Genomic DNA, 19,539 nt, shown 5'->3' with positions numbered 1-19,539 from the left:
ACAGTCCAGACATACTGTCACCGTGGAGGAGATCAAGCACAGTGAAGCACCATGGGCCTTACGCTTTCAAACCTTGGATTCACCTAACCTGCCCCCACACAGACACAGAGTGTATGGCAACTCCTTACATGAAGACTTGTGGGGAAGAAAAGGTCTAAAATTTTTATTTATTTTTCTCACAAACAACTCAAAGAGCGACCTCTCTAGAAATAAAAAGAAAGAGATGAATGTGAGTACAAACACTTCAACTTAAAAACTGAAATTATTCAGCCTCCCTTTCCTGTGTTTACTGCATGACTCTTCTCCTCAACTGTATTGGTCAGGATCCGTTATCGGCACTGCGTGTATCAACCGGCTTGAGAAAAATTCTGCTAATCCTGCAACATTTCTAAAACCGCTTTTATTGAACACAGATGTGCAGAAGCCAGAATTAAACAAATAGGTAGAAATAATTCTAATTCCAACAAGTGGAGTCTCATGAGCAAGATTATGCAAGGCCGCAGGCAAAAAAACAAGGTTCATTATGTTTTGAAACTACTATTTTGTTTGTTTACAACAGGACTATGCAAAACCAGAACAGAAAATCAAGACAGTTTAATCTGAGAGTAGAGTATTATCAGCGTCACTCATACCTTGAAACTGGTTAAATTTGATTGTGCCCATCCTCTCACCGTTACGAAACATGACTTGGCCCTAAAAAGAAAGAAAAAACCAAAGCACATTAAACATTGCAAACTTTTTCTTTGACTTCAAATAGATTTTTAAAATGTATATACTTGAAAATCGCTTTTCATTCTGCTGAAGAAGATGCAGCGTAAGCAACGTAAGGTAATTTCAGTGGAAAGTTGGGTTGTGCACAGTGGCCTGATTCTAGAGTCTTGGCTTCTGCTCACACTGCATCTCATTTGACTACAAGTTGCATGAATGAATCGGTTCAGAATTATCTTTGAGCGCATTCGTTTGCTAATGTCTTGAAAACGTCAAGTCAGCAAGGCTGCTTGATTCACCATTACTCACATAGAGCAGCATTTGTACAAGCTCAGAAAATCTTCACAGTGCAATGTGTGAATTTGGCTTCGGAAAAATGTGTGGTGCTCGATGAATGTAGGGAGGCATTTATTCTACATTATTTTTGGCAATATTAATTTCTCCCCAAAAAGATGTTTTTTGGTCAAACAACAACCCTGTGGAAAAAACAAAACAATTGGACGTCTTTGCTGTCTGCTTCCTGTGGAGTTTGAATCAATTTGAAGTCAGGCAGCGTCTGTCAAACGCAGACAAGGTAGACAAAAGCAATTTGACTTTGTTGCAATATCCTAAGACGTATTCAAATCAATTTGGCTTCGGTCGCTTTATCTCTCACATGTATTCTCAATCTTCCTCTCTCTTGTTCTATTTTCTCCTTCCCCTTCTGTCTCTTCATCTGTCTCGTCCTCTTCATCCTCAAAGACCGCTCAATTAATTCAGCCAACCATCTGCTAACAGAGCTCCACAATTACACATTTAACTGGGTTCACATGTTACTGACTAGCTAACTAAACAGGTGAGGGTGGAGACTGGTATCGACCAACATGCAGACCGACTGATATTAGATAGATATATACCAGTCAAAGGTTTGCACTCATTTTCTCATTCAATTCAATGAGAAAGTGAGTCCAAAACATTGACTGGTACTGTAAACATCTATATATTTGAAGATGGATCATTTGCATTAGCTGATTAAAAGACAGCTGAGGGGGGAATATGGGGAAAGAAGCTGGAGAGCCTATTTGGCCTCAAAAAGATGGCAAGCTTTGAAGTAGCAGGATCCCACCGCTCTGTTTGAATCCCAGTCTTTGTGTGTCATCTTTGATGTCAATGTGCATGCACTTAATATGTTGTCACATTATGCTTATTGGGATGCATGTGGCCCCATCCCCGAAGATACATTTGCGTGAGCAGAACAAGCTACTTCTGAGACACAGGGCCTCCACACCTGCCTTTACACTGGTGATATGCAGTGTTTCACACCCCGTGTCAATCTGACTTGTCAACACTAATGAGTTCCCTTCATCACACACAGCTGTTTACTACAATGTTATGAAATAAGGCCTGCAGCGTAGGTAGGGCATTGCAGTGCAACTGCGATAAGATCATTAGCTACACATATTCAGATAACTGGTGTAGAAAGGGTCAGACAATGTGGGATGAAAATGGGGAACTTGACTTTAACCTGTGATGACTGGTACTGCATCAAGGTTTCTAGTTACACGCTTTGCAATCATGCCGTGAATTAGCATTGCCACAATCATTGCCCTTCGCAAACACAAACCTTATTGAACTGGTGTGTAGTTATTTGTTCTCTCAAGTGTATACATGGTGAAGAGAACAAGTATATCAAACCTAGAGCAGAGGCAGCCGCTCTTATATTTTTAATTGCAAATAAATCTCTGTGCGACATAGATTCTATAAACCTCCTTTGACCAATATTCAAAGACGCTACTTTAAAACCCTCTTTCTACCAGGCAGTGTGCTCCTCTGCAGATCAGGCAACCTCAGTGCAGTCTATTGACCCAGACATGTGTACCTTGTCTACTATTCAAAGGATGTTTAGACCTGAGTCACAATGTTGGCTGATGGAGCAAGTACTATGTCTATGCATGCTTGTGTGTGTGTTTGTGTGTCTCTCTGATGTGAGACACACACAGCCAGGTATAACTTTGGCTGAGGAGGTGAGAATGTCAGCGACAGGTGGGGTAAGGTCAAATGAACTGTCAGTCTGTGGGCTGCAAGTGTGACATCTGTTAATGTAGCTGAAATGCACACACATACACACCCATTATTAAGGAAGAACAGGTGCATCTAACAATCACAATGTACTGTGTTTCTTCCCATCGGCCTTCTAGGGTAAATTACAGTTTGCATCATCCTCTGGTTCTAAAAGCTATCTGCACTCTCTGTGCTCTGAAAGTCTCCCCCAACTAATGTCAGCTCTTTTTTCACTACAGCCCTGACAGCAGCCAGATCAATACCGTGGAGCCCTCGGTGATCACTCTCCTGCTGCTACTGCTGCTGAAAGGATAGTTTGGTCCCATGAGACCCGTGTGTTTACACAGCAAACCCACAGCGTAAAATCGTGACATCAGGAAAGACACGAGGCTCATGTCAAGGTATGATCCCATATCATTAAGCATGCAAGCACACATTTAAACCAAGGGTATATATTCTAATGGAAACCCGGTAGGAGTCATTGGAATTCACAAGCAAACCAGGCAGGTTGTGTAATAGCCCCTTTTGAAATCTGAATACCAAAATAGCATAAAAGATGAATGCATTGTGGAAGGGAAATTGCCTTCCTATGTCTTTGTCCATCATGCGTGGGTACGAAGTGTGTGCTACATGCAAGGAACACTTTTGATCTCATTTCATGTATCAGTTAAAAGAACAGCTTTCACCGCTTTCAACTCATCTTTGGGTTCAAAGGTGTATTTAATTATGTTGCAATGCCGCTGTATTGTTTATTACATCCACAAAGTTTTTGTTCCATTTCTTTTTTAAACCAAATAAGTATAAATCAGGATTAAATTGGAATGTGGTTTTGCAAAAAATAACCACTCACTTAAAAAATCATAAAAAATCTGAATACCGGACTTTTCCCTGTAAGTTTGTATTCATACGCTCTAGTATCATTAGTCATTTTACTCAGGTAAAGGACTTTTTCCACTACTGAGGGAAACATTTGTTGAATCAATATTAATATCAACGACTGGAGAGAATAACATTGCTCAAAAATCCAAACAACCTAACGGGACTTCAATATCTATTTGTGTGATGCCTGTGCAACGTGGAGGAAATATGTAATGGCTTTGAATCCCAGAGACTCTGAAGACGGAATCAATGTCAGCTGGGTCCTGATCAGCAGCCTTGAGTAGGTCTGTGCCGATAGAGGCGAGAGTAAAGGCGCGAGGAATGTTGAGAGGATTTGGTAGAGTGCTGGAACACACATACACCATCAACGACGTTATCATAATAATACAAGTCAGTAACTGACTTTCTCACAGCTATTTTCTCTTTCTTTCTTCTCATAAATTATAATGTAGCTGTATTTATTATCTCTATCCATTTGTCTCTTGTGTTCCAGCCTTACTTCAGTCTTTTACCTTCAGTGGCTAATACACCAGTACAGCCAATGTGCAACTTCTTTGGATATTTATCTTTAAACGGTCAGGATAAGATTAACACTCTACTTTACTGTAGCTTCTAGCAAATATCCTGACTGTTTGTGGGGCAGCATGGTATACTCAATTAATGAAAGTGTCCTTTACACAGGAACCGGAGAGAGTCAGATTGTAGATAGCATGGCCACAAGGATCAATCCTGAATGCATTGGAGTGAGTCGGCAGCACCCACTAACACCACTTTAGGCTTCATCCAGAGACTACGATGGCTGAGTAACCTTCTCTGGAAACACGCTTTCAGCCTAACAGATCAGTAATCAATGCGCCTGTGTGTTTCTTGTCATATATTAACAAAACATTTTTTTTGCCTACACATGTCTAGGCAGTATGCTTTTGTTTGCACGTGAAAGCGTGTGATAAGATAAAGCTATTTTAACTCCAAATAGATCAGATTGTGCCATATTTATTATATAATCCATATGATAAAAAAAACAATTTGCTGCTTTACTTACTGTAACACCAAAGAAGTTGGTCTCATTCATGACATCCAGCACCATTTTTCCCACTTCGCGGTCATCCACAGTGAAGTTATGGAAGGTGTTCTGCCGATTTTTTACCCGGAGCAGCTCCATCACTCGAGTTAAGGTTTTAGCGATGACCCACATCCCATCGTAGGCAAAGCCGTGGAACTTGCTGGCCTCCACACCTTTCTGCTGAAGCTCTTGGCTGTACTCCCGCTCATAGTCCTTAGGGGTCTGACAGAGTAGTAAAAAAAGTAATCAAAGAGAGAAAATGTGCGTTAAAAAAAGGTATTCGGTTTGGATTGTTTAAAACTGGTTAAAATTTTAACTCGTGAATTAAAACTAGATTGTTTAAAACTTAAGGTACTAGTGTAACTTTGGTACCAATCTTTTATAGACATTAGGGGCTGTCAATTGTCAGATTTTTAAATATTAACTAATTAATGGCACACTTTGAAATTCATTCATCTCAAATATGGCGATTAATGTTGTTGTTACAATGTTGTTTTTAATGAAACAAGTAATACGTACTCTCTTTAGGACACTGTTGTTTGATTGTTAATGTTATTTTAAACAAAAAACTGGACATTTGATCATCTTGGAGGTAGAATTCCACCGGGTGCAACTCGTCCAGCTAGCTTAGCCTAGCAGGTGGCTTAGCCTAGCAGCTAGCTTAGCCTAGCAGCTAGCTTAGCATAGCGGTGCTTTAAGTGGTCCGTTTGCCACTCACCCTACTTCTGTTTGACCCATGGAGGAAGTCCTCTGCACAGTTCCCCGCTGTATGTCGCCCCTGTTTGTTTTAAAAAGCTATCTCCAGCTTGAGCTCCAGTCTTGCTTTCCCCGATGTAACTGACTGCAGCTAGCGGCCGTTTCGTTTCCGCGTTCAACTTCCGGTTTACTTTCGGAAGTAGACCGGAAGTAAAGAAAGGTACGTTAACTACATTAAAATATGTTGCATTCAAAAATTGTCGTATTAATCTCTGCCACAAAAATCGCATAGATTAACGCGTTTATGTTGACAGCCCTAATAGAGATCAATTTCCAGACATTTTTACTGATCGAGCTGGTTTGACGGTTTCAAACATATATAAACCTTTAGATATTAGACCTTTTATGCCATATTATACTTCATTTTACATTTGAAAAGCTACACTTTGAAGAGACACTACTAATAATTAACTAAAAAAGTGCCGAATTCAGCTTGTGTTTTATTGTCTTTGCCTCGGCATCTCATTCATAATTATTCAACTCTTTAAATCATTTGCTCCCAGCAAGGAGCTAATCACAATCCATAACCAAAGAGTTTTTTAGGAAGATGGTACGCTTATATGTTCATACCCAGGAAGAGCTTGGTGTAGGTGATTCACTGTCCTGGTGCTGTATTTCCTTTTTCACTCATTTTACTTGAACTGATTTAACACTTAATGACACATGAATTACTCCACACGATCAGAAAAGCAACAAACCTTTGAAGTATAACAGTGGGCATCACTCACCCTGCCAGAGATGCCCTTGATCTGCCGAGCACTGAGAGGCTCAAAGTCCACACTGATGTATCCCTCCATGGCTGTGAGCAGCTTCTTGGTGGTGCAGTTGGTACTGTTGGCCTGCTCCCACCAGTTGCTTTGGTACCAGCCGGGGATAATCCACTGGTATTTACTGCCAAACATGTTAAGATTATACGCCTGGGAAGGTATACAAAACAAAATCAAAGTTTAGGCAGTATAACAGCAGGAGATACTGTAAAATAAATGAAGATAAACATTTGTGCAATTTTTTTTACTTTACGTGACCCCAGTCACTTAAATGAAAAAGATTCTGCTTACAACTGTACGTGGGCTAAGGACTTACGCAGCAGAAGACTTTGGATGCCAGGTTCTCGTCGAACTGGCCGATGATGATTCTAACATCGTTGTCCTGAAAGGAGAAAGAATCACAAGTAATGATTTGAATGGCAAATATGAAAAACATGCTCACACATCTCTGCTGTAAAGCATATTATTGAAATGGCTTGTTTCTAAAATCGTGGTATTACCGTATCACTGTCACGCTACATTACACTGTGCAAGCTTTTTATTATGACTTTGTATCATCGGGGTTCCATAGACATGTTAGCATTTATAGCAATTGAAGTTGTCTGCTTGTTCCCCTGGAGCTGCTCATTCAGGGCAACTGCACCGTCAATGCAGCTGCTAAGATGCTTAGGCAATATCAAGTCACAAAACTCAGAGACACAACTGTCAGGGAGCAGAGCCCTAACCCTTTCTTTGCCAATCAGCACAGATGTACATAGAGAATATTGTCAGGATATCCGGCTGGAGCAGGTTGCAGGGAGGACTCAAACGCAGAGTTTTTCCAAACAAAGTGCTCTTTATTCCAACATAAACGGGACGTGCTCCAACAACGGGTGACATTAGACAATGAAGCAACAAAGGACAACAGGCACACAGGGCTTAAATACACAAGGGAGGTGCAGGTGATTGGACACAGGTGGAAACAATCAAGCAATCACAAGACAATGCAGGAAGTGAAGTTAACCCAGGACCACAAGGAACATAAAACTTCAAACTAAAACAGGAAGAGAGACCAAACCGTGACAGAATATAACTTTTTGATTGAAACAATATCTGATCATTCAGTTTGACAGGTTGGAAGTGAAGACTTTGATATTCAGAAAAAACGGTAATTCTGTGGGGGGGCAAAGTAAGTTAGTGTGCTCATGCATGTGTATAGTACTAATGTGTACAAACACAGGCATGTACACACACACACACACACACACACTCTCACCCAAGCGGATGTTGACCCAAATCAATTACATTAATACTGACACGGGTTTGATGAATCTATGTTCAACAAAGCTAGAGCTGATAAAAGTCCAACATAAGGGGAAAATGCTATTTATTTCAAACCACTGTACAACAAAACCTTTTAGTGGAAATGCCAACTTGAAACCGGGCAGTTTTTAAAGTTAATTCTAAAATACATCACTATGAAAAGCTGTTTTTAAGTTGAGTGGAATTGTTCCAAATAAATAAATGTAAATGGTAAATAAATAGCTTTAAAAAAAATTAAAAACACCAGCTGTGTTGTCAATGAACCTTCTGTGGTGTTCTGCCTTCATTCTGTATAATGAGAAATCATTATGAATACAGTTCATGAAGTCATCTTCCCTCAGGCAATCCAACCACATGTCATGTATCCACAAATCAGAAGGGACAACCAATCACTGTCATTTTAAATCATATTCCTCGAGGCGATTACACACACAGATACCCAACAGCCAAAACGTTTCAGTGATTATACATGGAAAATAATGTATTTAGAAATCAGAAACATGAGTTTTATATATGATAACCATCTGTCTTTTGGTCTGATGGATGCATATGTACCCTTTTTTTTTATCACAGAATGATGATATAGATTCTAGCATTGCAGATTGGGCACACACACACACACACACACACTAAAGAGCACGACAACTTTCAGGAAGCCCAGCAGTTCAATCAGAAGGCTCCTTTGGTGGTTTCTCATTAAGCCAGAAAGCATTCTGGGACATTTAAAGTGGTCTTTTGTAAGGAGCCCTAAGTGTTGTTGTACTTTGTGTGTGTCTGTGTCCATGTGTGTGCGTGTGTGTGAAGTGCGTGTGAAGTGCAAGGGGCCACTCAAAACCATTGCCCTACACTGGAGGAAAGGCACTTAACCCAAATGACTCCAGCCACGGCCTAGAACCATAGCATCAGTATAAATTCTGCGCTTCTTGGCTAAAACATGACAAGACTGTTTGGTGGGCAAGGTCATGAGTGAGCGTGTTGTGTTTGTCAATGACGGATGGACTCCTTCACTACAGGGCTCCAAAGCATCCTCGTTGCTTCAGCATTTATCGAACTATAACAATAATTGCTTTCAAAGAGGGTAGTGTTAAGTCTCTGCTTTATCTGTGACAGGGTTATTTTTATCTTTTTATCTTGCATTCTAGGTGATAATGGTTTGAGTAACACTGTTTATCATAAGCCCGACCAGGCATGCACACAGGCACACAGCTAATGAGCTGTTGGGAGACGGGATTCCGAGAAGTACAATGTGTCACTACTTCCCCACTGACCCTAAACTATCACTATGTCTCTTTGTGAGGATTTCTGTGCATACATGTTCATGTGCGTGTGTGTGTGTGTGTGTGTGAGTGGTCCATTGTCAATTGATGCTAGAGGAGCAATAAATATAACTATGAGAATAATTGTTGCACAATTGGACACAAACTGGTATAGCAATCATAACATATGAAATTGACAAATATCTATGCAAATCATGTGTCCTCAGCCTGAAAAAAGAATTCTGTATTAAAGAAAGTGTCGTTTTCCACTGGAATTCTATTTGCTTAAAGAGGTAATGGGGATATGGATACACAACTAAAAATCCATTCACAGCTCAAAGGGGAAGACTGAATTCTAAAATAAATAGCTGCTTTTCAAATAATATGTTCACTAAAGGAGAAGTTTAAGTTTTACACATAAACATTTTTTTAATAATATTGAATGAATGTTATATTAGAATGGAGGGTCCTTTTTCATGCAAAAAGAACTGCATTACTGAGGCAAAACATGTTTAAAAAGAAATGCGCCCATAGTACGTCATATCTGCGGGGTAGCAATTCTGAATGCATGATGAATAATTCAATCATTATAAATAATAAAGTGGGTTTGACTTAATTTAGATTTCAGGACATTTCTTCTCATGTGGTCCTCCGTTGAATGCAAGCTCCCTTAACTGACCTTTAGTCACAAAATTGTTGAAAAGTACTTGTCCGTCAGATGTATGCTAGCATTATTGCTTTAATGTTTTTTCACACAGTCCAGGAACAGAAGAGAAGAAAAAACAAAGATGAAAAGGCAGAAAGCGACGGAGGAATGTTGAAGGCAGCTTGGATGCCTCGCAGCATTAAATGCCTGTCTGTTTTTTGAATATTCCAGCTGGATCACAGATGTAAGTGCTCTATTTGTGGATCACACAGTGACGCCACGGCCCCCTCGGCCCCCCTCACACACACACACACACACACAGTCGCACATCCACAATCGGCCAACAAAACCAAAAAAAGACCAGTCTTTCACAACGAAATTTGTGTCACCGTCTACCTCATCATGTTACGTAGCTGCCGGGGAGACAGAAAAACGCTATTGCGAGGAAAGCGGGAAACGGACCATTAGAGTGTCAGAGTTGCCTCCGCCCACCCGAATCCAAACGTTGTGAAAAGCTTTCGGAGCGACACTGTGATTTGAATATTTAGAGTTGATCAAGGAAGGACGGTGTCAGCTTAAAATGTCAGCCCTCAACATTTAGAGTTACACATATATATTTTGAGGAAAGACAGCTTACCTCGACGTTCCTTTTCTCTCCCTGCGTCTTATCATGTCTGAAGTTGTTTGAACCTGCTCCACGATGCATACGTCATATATGTTATATACATGTCTGACCTCTTACTATCTTTTTCCTGCTGCTGTCTTTGTTTCTCACTTAACTGACGACAAAGGTACCTCTGATTGCTTCTGGTAATAGTTTGGATGATTTAGCCTTCAGAATTAACTGCATTTACATCTAATTTATGAAATATTTCGGCTGTCTTTAAAGTAGTTCGAATCAAATGTGTTCAAACAATGAAATAAATGGTATATGCATGTCTATAGATATACATGTCTAACATATCCATATTTGCCCAATAATGGTCTCTCTTCATTATCCGAGTAAAAGTAAATCATTCCAATTTAGATTTTTCAGGAAGGATCGCTTACCTTGAGCTTCTTGACATTGACGCAAGGATCATTGGAAAAACTTTCTGTATCTGCAATCTGAATATCTGCTTTCTCCAGCTCATTAGTTAGATCATTCCTCACCTGGGAGCAAGAGAGAGAGAGAGAGAGAGAGAGAAAGAGTTAATCACTTACAATGTAATGTGTTCATTGCTCTGTTCCCAGTATGAACCTTTATGGGTGAAGGCCCCCGGGAAACGTCCTGCCTGCCGGCTCAAAACAACCAGCTAGAACTAACTGTGCTGCACGCTCCTAGTCACATGTATTGACAACATTTCCTATGCATAAGAAGCCATTCAACATTTTGTGTTAAGTAGGTAAAATTTGATGTTCAGAGCCTTAAATTAATTGTGTCTAAAATTGTGGAATAGTGGAAATACAGAAAAGTATCTTAACATTGCAGCATGACAGAGACATATTACCTACCAAAAACATCACTATCTTCTGTTCTATTTGTTACATTCACATATCATATCATATCCAATTTGTCAAAGTAAGTGTTTTTTTCAGAATGCATTGGGCTATTTAAAAAGTGAAAAAACATTGGCATATAAAAGATATACGGCACAGGACTGTAAACGTATCTGCAGCAACTGTGCATCTGCTTTGATGTATCGGTTCAATGAAATAGTGGGAAATGGGATCAGAGAAAGAGGAGAATGGAGCCGGTACCACACAGTGATGGCCAGCTTCAGGTGGTTTATCAAACTGCATCTCATCATCATTCATCCCTTCAACGTTCCTCCTTGAACTACCATGATAGAAAAGGCCGCAGATATTCGTAGTTTGCCATATTAGGAAAAGCTAAATTGTAACTGATAACATTAATGATATACATATTTTATTAATAGCAGGGTTGTGACATGAGGTCAACTATGTGGAAAGCAGTCATTACAAATGTTACACCTGCCACAATGTCTGCTGTGTACACTAAAGTGTACACGCAGAGGATCACTGATGACATCTTGTCCGCTCTCTTTGGCCTTTTGGTCTGATGTCCTGTGACCGTGCCCTGCAGCCACCGGCCCCTTCGCCTCCGTCTATGAGTTTGCCATTTAGGCCCTGCATGACGTACAATTGTGTGTAATTGTGCACCTGGGCCATTAGTTGTATCCATATTTACGCTTTCTCTATTGTTCATGTCACGGTTTGGTCTCTTTCCCTGTTTTAGTTTGAAGTTTCATGTTCCTTGTGGTCCTGGGTTAACTTCACTTCCTGCCTTGTCCCGTGATTGCCTGAGTGTTTCCACCTGTGTCCAATCACCTGCACCTCCCTCGTGTATTTAAGCCCTGTGTGCCTGTTGTCCCTTGTCGCGTCATTGTCAAATGTCTCCCGTGGTTGGAGCACGTAAGGACTCAGCAGACTCCTGGTGTGACTTGGGCCCGGACTACCTGGATGTGAGGAGCCCGTTTTTTCTTCGCAAGACTGATTTCATTTTTGGCCCCAGAAGTTATCAGAAGGCGTGCCTCGAGCTGCGGGACATCCTCAACCCGAGGAAAAAGAGCTCGGGGAGGAGGAGGACACAAACCCCTCCAGCCCCCAGAGTCTCGCCTCCGCCCGTTTCGGCCCCCAGAGTCTCGTCTCCGCCCGTTCCGGCGCCGAGACGCCCGTCAGCGCCCGTTCCGGCGCCGAGACGCCCGTCAGCGCCCGTTCCGGCCCCGAGACGCCCGTCAGCGCCCGTTCCGGCCCCGAGACGCCCGTCAGCGCCCGTTCCGGCCCCGAGACGCCCGTCAGCGCCCGTTCCGGCCCCGAGACGCCCGTCAGCGGCCGTTCCGGCCCCGAGACGCCCGTCAGCGCCCGTTCCGGCCCCGAGAAGCCCGTCAGCGGCCGTTCCGGCCCCGAGACGCCAGTCAGCGCCCGTTCCTGCCCCGAGGACCCCGTCAGCGCCCGTTCCTGCCCCGAGGACCCCGTCAGCGCCCGTTCCTGCCCCGAGGACCCCGTCAGCGCCCGTTCCTTCCCCGAGAACCCCGTCAGCGCCCGTTCCTGCCCCGAGAACCCCGTCAGCGCCCGTTCCTGCCCCGAGAACCCCGTCAGCGCCCGTTCCTGCCCCGAGAACCCCGTCAGCGCCCGTTCCTGCCCCGAGAACCACGCCCCCGGTCCCGGCCCCGCGGCGCCTGACCATGACCCCTCCCTCCCACCCTCTTGGGACCGCCTGGAATTGGTCCTTGAAGGGGGGGTGGGGTCAGGGGTTGGGCCGGAGCCCCACGCCACGACGCCGCAGCCGCACAGCTCGGCGCCCCCCGCCACGACGACGCCGCAGCCGCACAGCTCGGCGCCCCCCGCCTCGACGACGCCGCAGGCGCACAGCTCGGCGCCCCCCGCCACGACGACGCCGCAGCCGCACAGCTCGGCGCCCCCCGCCTCGACGACGCCGCAGCCGCACAGCTCGGCGCCCCCCGCCACGACGACGCCGCAGCCGCACAGCTCGGCGCCCCCCGCCTCGACGACGCCGCAGCCGCACAGCTCGGCGCCCCCCGCCACGACGACGCCGCAGCCGCACAGCTCGGCGCCCCCCGCCACGACGACGCCGCAGCCGCACAGCTCGGCGCCCCCCGCCTCGACGACGCCGCAGCCGCACAGCTCGGCGCCCCCCGCCACGACGACGCCGCAGCCGCACAGCTCGGCGCCCCCCGCCACGACGACGCCGCAGCCGCACAGCTCGGCGCCCCCCGCCACGACGACGCCGCAGCCGCACAGCTCGGCGCCCCCCGCCTCGACGACGCCGCAGCCGCACAGCTCGGCGCCCCCCGCCACGACGACGCCGCAGCCGCACAGCTCGGCGCCCCCCGCCTCGACGACGCCGCAGCCGCACAGCTCGGCGCCCCCCGCCACGACGACGCCGCAGCCGCACAGCTCGGCGCCCCCCGCCACGACGACGCCGCAGCCGCACAGCTCGGCGCCCCCCGCCTCGACGACGCCGCAGCCGCACAGCTCGGCGCCCCCCGCCACGACGACGCCGCAGCCGCACAGCTCGGCGCCCCCCGCCACGACGACGCCGCAGCCGCACAGCTCGGCGCCCCCCGCCACGACGACGCCGCAGCCGCACAGCTCGGCGCCCCCCGCCACGACGACGCCGGAGCCGCACAGCTCGGCGCCCCCCGCCACGACGACGCCGGAGCCGCACAGCTCGGCGCCCCCCGCCACGACGACGCCGGAGCCGCATCGCCCGGTGCCCCCCGAGACCCTGACGCCGGAGCCGCATCGCCCGGTGCCCCCCGAGACCCTGAGGCCCGGTCGCCGACCCGGCAGGCCCCCCGAGACCCTGAGGCCCGGTCGCCGACCCGGCAGGCCCCCCGAGACCCTGAGGCCCGGTCGCCGACCCGGCAGGCCCCCCGAGACCCTGAGGCCCGGTCGCCGACCCGGCAGGCCCCCCGAAGGACCCGACACATGGCCGCCATCACCCGGAGTTCCCCGCGCGGCCCAGGATTATCGGGTCCCCACCTTCCCTCCCCTTGTCTGAATTTTTCCGGTTCTGCTCCCCTTTATGACCGTCTGGAATTCGGTCCTTGAGGAGGGGGGGTTCTGTCACGGTTTGGTCTCTTTCCCTGTTTTAGTTTGAAGTTTCATGTTCCTTGTGGTCCTGGGTTAACTTCACTTCCTGCCTTGTCCCGTGATTGCCTGAGTGTTTCCACCTGTGTCCAATCACCTGCACCTCCCTCGTGTATTTAAGCCCTGTGTGCCTGTTGTCCCTTGTCGCGTCATTGTCATATGTCTCCCGTGGTTGGAGCACGTCGGTTTTGGTTTTTTGGTTTGTTTTTTGGAATAAAGAGCACCTCTCGTGGAAGACCCTGCGTTTGAGTCCTGCTTCCGCCTGCACCTCCACGCCTACGTGACAGTTCAAACTACGTTTCAAACTACAGACACACCTCTTTAGACTATACCTTGACTGAAAAGACAAAACACGAAAACACATTTTAACACATTGCTCTTATCTATAGCACGTTTTAACTAATATTATTTACATATAAATTTCACTTTTTTGTTTTTGTACACATGCATAGAAAAACTGTTCCTTCATCCAAAATCCATGTTTAGTTTAAAATTTGTTTGTGGTTTCCTCATTGAAAGATTTAATTTATGATATTTATAATGAGAGGTTGTCATCCCAGAACAATGGAATAGCAACTCCCATTGAAACTCAAACCCTCCCCTCAGCATGAACTTCCACTAGTTTCAGAGAGAGATGGAGGGCAACATCGTGACTGGAAAATACATGTATTCATTTTGCCATATTTTCAATAAAACACTGTGGTCGTACGTAAGTGGATAATACTGAGGGTGGTTTTACATTTTCTATCGACACCATCAGATTTGTGCTGGTAAAAGTTAGGATAATTTTAATCAATTGTAGACTCCACTTGAACAAAGCCTTATTTTCTATCATAAAGTGAACTAAAACAGTTTACAGTAGTAATCATTCCCAATCATAAATACTGTAATCATTACCACTAAAGCCGCTACCACTTTCTTTCGTTAATGTTAAAATGACCCATTACAACCATTTCATGTAATACACTGGAAGATGGCTGCAACCAAATCAATTAAATTGAACCACAACTGTTGTTTTTTTCTAATGTCTCTAAAGGTCTGCTGGCATGATTGCCCACTCCATTCGCTCTGTACATCACTCAGTGTGGCGCTCGCTGAGCTGAAACAAAGGAAGGGCTCGAGGGGATCAATGCAACCAGGTTTTTCCTCTTGAGGAACATTGGCGTGGAGGTCTGAACGAGCCACACAGTCCTGTTGTACGGAAAGAAAAGGTGGGCTGCCACAATGCGCTGCAGGTTAGAGTGGTGTTTTGAGGTGTAATGGAGTGAGCACACGGGTTGAAATGACAACTTGCAAATACAGCGGATATGAGAAATGACATTCTGACAAAGAGACGCACAAACATACACAACATCCCATAGGCTGGCGCACAAAGCGGGCCACGTCTCATGAAAAAAGAGCATTTGTCGCAAGAGGGTGTTAGTGGTGTGGTTTGTTTTTCACAATTCTGACACAGAAAAATACAAATGCTTCTGCAGTCTTGTGGGGGGGGGGGAGGCACGTTGAAGGGAAAAAAGGGAGCAGCCGTTCCTGCATAACAAAAACATCCTCGATTGGCTGGGCAGCCTGGGAATCCCCTGCAGGAAATACCTGAGATGAAATAATCCTACTGCACCTCTGGGAAGGTGTGCATGCACACACACACACACACACACACACGCGCACGCACACGCACACACACAAATATCTAAGTATTTATGATGGACAAAATGTCAGATGCAGTTAGATGTGTGCAATGCTCTAGTGTCAAGGGCGTCAACACATTTTTTGACTTTAGTTATCTGCAGACCACATACATGAGGACAAACTGTTTAGAAGAAGGTGATGGATAGACTGGGATTCTCTGTGTATATATATGAATGAAGTTTGATCTCACACTTCCATTCCACTGATTGAAAAAAAACAGCTAGACCTATGAATTGACAATTGCTAGAAATAAGGGATGTTCTGAATTTTTGCTCGACCGATGATCCGGGTGATTAGCTTCAATATTCTGTAACATGAAAGTATGTGCGCTGACGTAGAGTCAAAGAGCTTTCAAAATCACAACATTAACAATGACCTCATGAGCTTTACATTTGTATCTGAACGAACACACTTGCCTCAAAATAACAATCCCTCGCAATAAGCAGACAGAATAAAGTGTGAGCGTTGATGATTCAGATGGTACCAGCGTTGAACAGTGAGACACACACTGCTGTGGTCTCGCCTCGAATAATTAACAAATTGTTCCGGGCAGTGTATGTCTTTGCAGTGACGGGTGTGACGGCATGCATGTGTGTTTGGTAGTGTCACACATAACAAGTGTTGGCAAGTGCTTTTTATCATCACGTCTGTCTTTCTCAGGTTTATCGTGTAGATGTACTGCAAAGAGACAAAACAGAATGGGACATGTTGGTTTTCATGCAATGGATACATCTGTCCCCTCATCCTGTGTGCTGCACATGTACAAACTGGCGTGACAAACTGTTTTGCTACAGCCTGCTGACCAGCCCAGAAAAAGGCTTCCTCTTGTAGTCTTAGATGGCCTGTAAGATGGCGCGACTGAACCATTCCTCAGAGGAGTTTATTCAGCATTACATGGTTATTCCTAACGAACAGCAGCTGATGGCTTAGGAGGGACTTGCGTGATGCACAAACCAGGGAAACCACCGAGCAATTTTTAGATTGTGGGCATGATAGGGATGCTGCGAAAGGGACCGCAGAGAGAGTGGTAACCGATGGAGTAACTTTTCCTGGATTTATCAGTGGGCGTAGTATAATTAATCAGTGGAGCTCAGAGGGTTCCAGACAGAGGACAGAGTCCTAATATTGTTCTCAGCTCTGTCATCTGACTGGCTGACTGTCATGATGATGGCTGCTCTCTGTTCCTGGTTTCGCCCTGGCTGTCTGGCAATCTCAATAATGTTGATTACTGTGTACGTATTAAATAGGGTCTAACAATAGAAGTGAAGAGCTGGCTTTAGTTTACAGGTTTCTGTCCCAGATGACACCATACTGTATATATATGTGTGTGTGTGTGTGTGCGAGAGATGTGCATGGCCTTACTAAATCCCTCAGAAGCGTTACATAACATTAACCTATTCTCCATCCGTAGCACATCTGTCCATTTTTCTTCTCTCTCTTTGTAGTTTATTTTTTAGTCAGAATCACTTCAAGTTTGAAATGATAAATTAATCATTTGCCACAAAATACACATTGTTTGGTTGTTGTTTCTTTACAAGCCGCAAAATGTAGCACAACCCGTAGAGACACATTTGTGGAGAATATATCAAATTGAAAAAACAACAATCATTTTCTAAATGGAACAATGCAATCTGCATAAGAAGGCTACCAGATCATAATGCATTATCTTGTCAATATTATTTCGTAGTATCAGAACAACATTAATCATTTTGCAACAACCGGTTGCCTTTTAAATCCCACAATGATTCCCGAAAGCACCAAAAAGTGACGCGCTTTGAACTTGACAGGTGATTGTACGAGTTCTAAAGTACGGGAGCGATGCTTGCGCATATTTGTAAATCAGGATTAGAGGCCAATCTTGTGGCAGGTTGATTGAATCGGGTCGCCCGTCTCCCTCCCGTCCTAAGCCCCTTGGCGCTTTCAGGAGGGGAGCGATAAAGGGATTTGGGCTCTCAGTGAGACTTCTTCTACACGCCCCCCCCCCACCCCCCGACCCAGCCCTCCAGTTGCTGAGCAGATTGTTTTCAACCGGGGCCTCGTTGCAGGAGCTCCCAATGTGTTTCTTAAATTTGTGCTTTTAACAACAAAGATGGCTTTCATCAGCTGTAATGTTTGGTAGCGGTATTGCCGATGTTTAGCCAATGTTCAACCACAAACATGTTTTTCTTGCTTATTTACTGCTTACATTTCAATGTAATAGGCCGTCTTATTATAGTTTAAAGGACCTTTTCTTTGAAAGTGTAAATGTGTCCTTGGGCTGAAATATGGAGTCCCACAACTTCCAAAACATCAGAGCGAAAAATGGCATGATAAAGTTTCCACAGAATCCATACAGTAACTGAGGGATTCTTTCTGTCTATTCAACAGGAGGGGGACATTACATTACTCACAGATGGAATTTCATGAATGAATCATGGAGCAAAATCAAGTATTGTACACATTTATTTCTATTACGAAATATGCAATGTATAACATCTGCTCCCGTCTGATTCATGAAAAAGTGAAGTGAGCCAATTTCTTTCTTACTTAAAAATCATTTAAAAAAATGATAATCTACACATTTGCTCAGAATCATGCAGAATCCATCCAAAGGGTTTCACGTGGGTGGAAACATATTAATTGAGTAGACTAGTCGAGAATATCTTGAATTAAAAATTATGGTCACCCAATCAAATCATGCTGGCATCATCTGAATGAGAATTAAAAGGAAGGAAAATAGCAATCATTGTTTTTTAGCACTGATCTACTGACTACTCCCATCTCAGTATCTGTATATGATGAAAAGAAAATCTCCCATAATAAGAATATATTAAGGGTTTTAATAGTTAATAGTGAGATGTAAGCCTTTACTTTGTTAGCCTTTAACTTTAGGAGATTTCTACTATACTGCTAGAAGGTATAATTATGGTAAGACACCAATTAATAAAATTACACAGACTTTAAAAACATCTGTAAAAACCTTCAAACACACACCTCACATGGAGCATGGCAGGTGTGTGAGTTGCTAAACAAGTTATACAAAGTGAGGTAGATAAAGGTGTTAAATACAAGATTGGTAGCATTTCTAGTAACTCATGTCAACAAGGTTTGGAGAAACCCAGATTAAAGGGAGAACAACATCATTCTATGCCCAGGTAGACCATGTTGTCTCTATGTTTTGAGAAAAAAGATTTTCTTACTGCTAAATTAATGCTAAAAACACACCGTTAAATATTCACATGGCTGCTGGCCAGTGTGGGGTTTTACAATTTTATGAACACAGTATTTGTTCACAATCAAGAAATGTACAGAGAGAAAATGATACAGTTCACTCATCCCCTCCTACAATTTAGCCTACTAGTACTTTGCAATGTTTACTCGCGTAAACTGTACTTCCATATATACTGCCATAATTGCTTTTCTTTATTTGTTAAATTGTGCATTTATCTTTGCGGTTCCTGCAAGAAGTGATCCTTGCAGTTTTTAACCATCTTAATCCCGGTTACGTCATTTTCATTACTTTCTGACTCCGAAAGAATGAACCAAAAGCTGTTGTTGCTGTTGTAGGACAACATGTAAATAATGAGCTCATCTAATCATTTGAATTCATCAGAATGAAGTAATTGGATGAGCTACCAACGTTTCACTGCACTTTCTCCTCCTGCACGCAGCCGCCCTGTGAACTCTTTGTGCATCAAGTCTTCAGCTGGACACCTGTGAGTACTAACAAAAGCCATGTTGTTTAATTTGGCAATAATAGTGTTGGGGGGGAGGCTTTGCCACAATAAGGCCTGAAGGTCTCAGTTTTGCTGACTTACAAATATGCTGGCTTGATTTAGC

The 19,539-nt window shown here is 44.4% G+C and overlaps 1 protein-coding gene across 1 annotated transcript in view; it reads right to left on the bottom strand.

Annotated features, from left to right (window-relative positions):
* The window catches only part of gabbr2 (gamma-aminobutyric acid (GABA) B receptor, 2), a 134,131-nt gene that overhangs the window by 45,280 nt on the left and 69,312 nt on the right, over positions 1 to 19,539 (bottom strand). The window contains exons 4-8 of the mRNA XM_037473636.2: positions 10,468 to 10,569; positions 6,530 to 6,595; positions 6,175 to 6,363; positions 4,670 to 4,912; positions 633 to 693 (exon numbers count right to left, since the gene is read on the bottom strand). Coding sequence (XP_037329533.2) covers positions 633 to 693; positions 4,670 to 4,912; positions 6,175 to 6,363; positions 6,530 to 6,595; positions 10,468 to 10,569 — 661 coding nt within the window. The remainder of the gene's footprint in view (positions 1 to 632; positions 694 to 4,669; positions 4,913 to 6,174; positions 6,364 to 6,529; positions 6,596 to 10,467; positions 10,570 to 19,539) is intronic.

The sequence above is a fragment of the Pungitius pungitius genome, chromosome 17, assembly GCF_949316345.1.
Source record: "Pungitius pungitius chromosome 17, fPunPun2.1, whole genome shotgun sequence".
NCBI lineage: Eukaryota > Metazoa > Chordata > Actinopteri > Perciformes > Gasterosteidae > Pungitius > Pungitius pungitius.
This window is presented reverse-complemented; position numbering and strand designations above follow the sequence as displayed.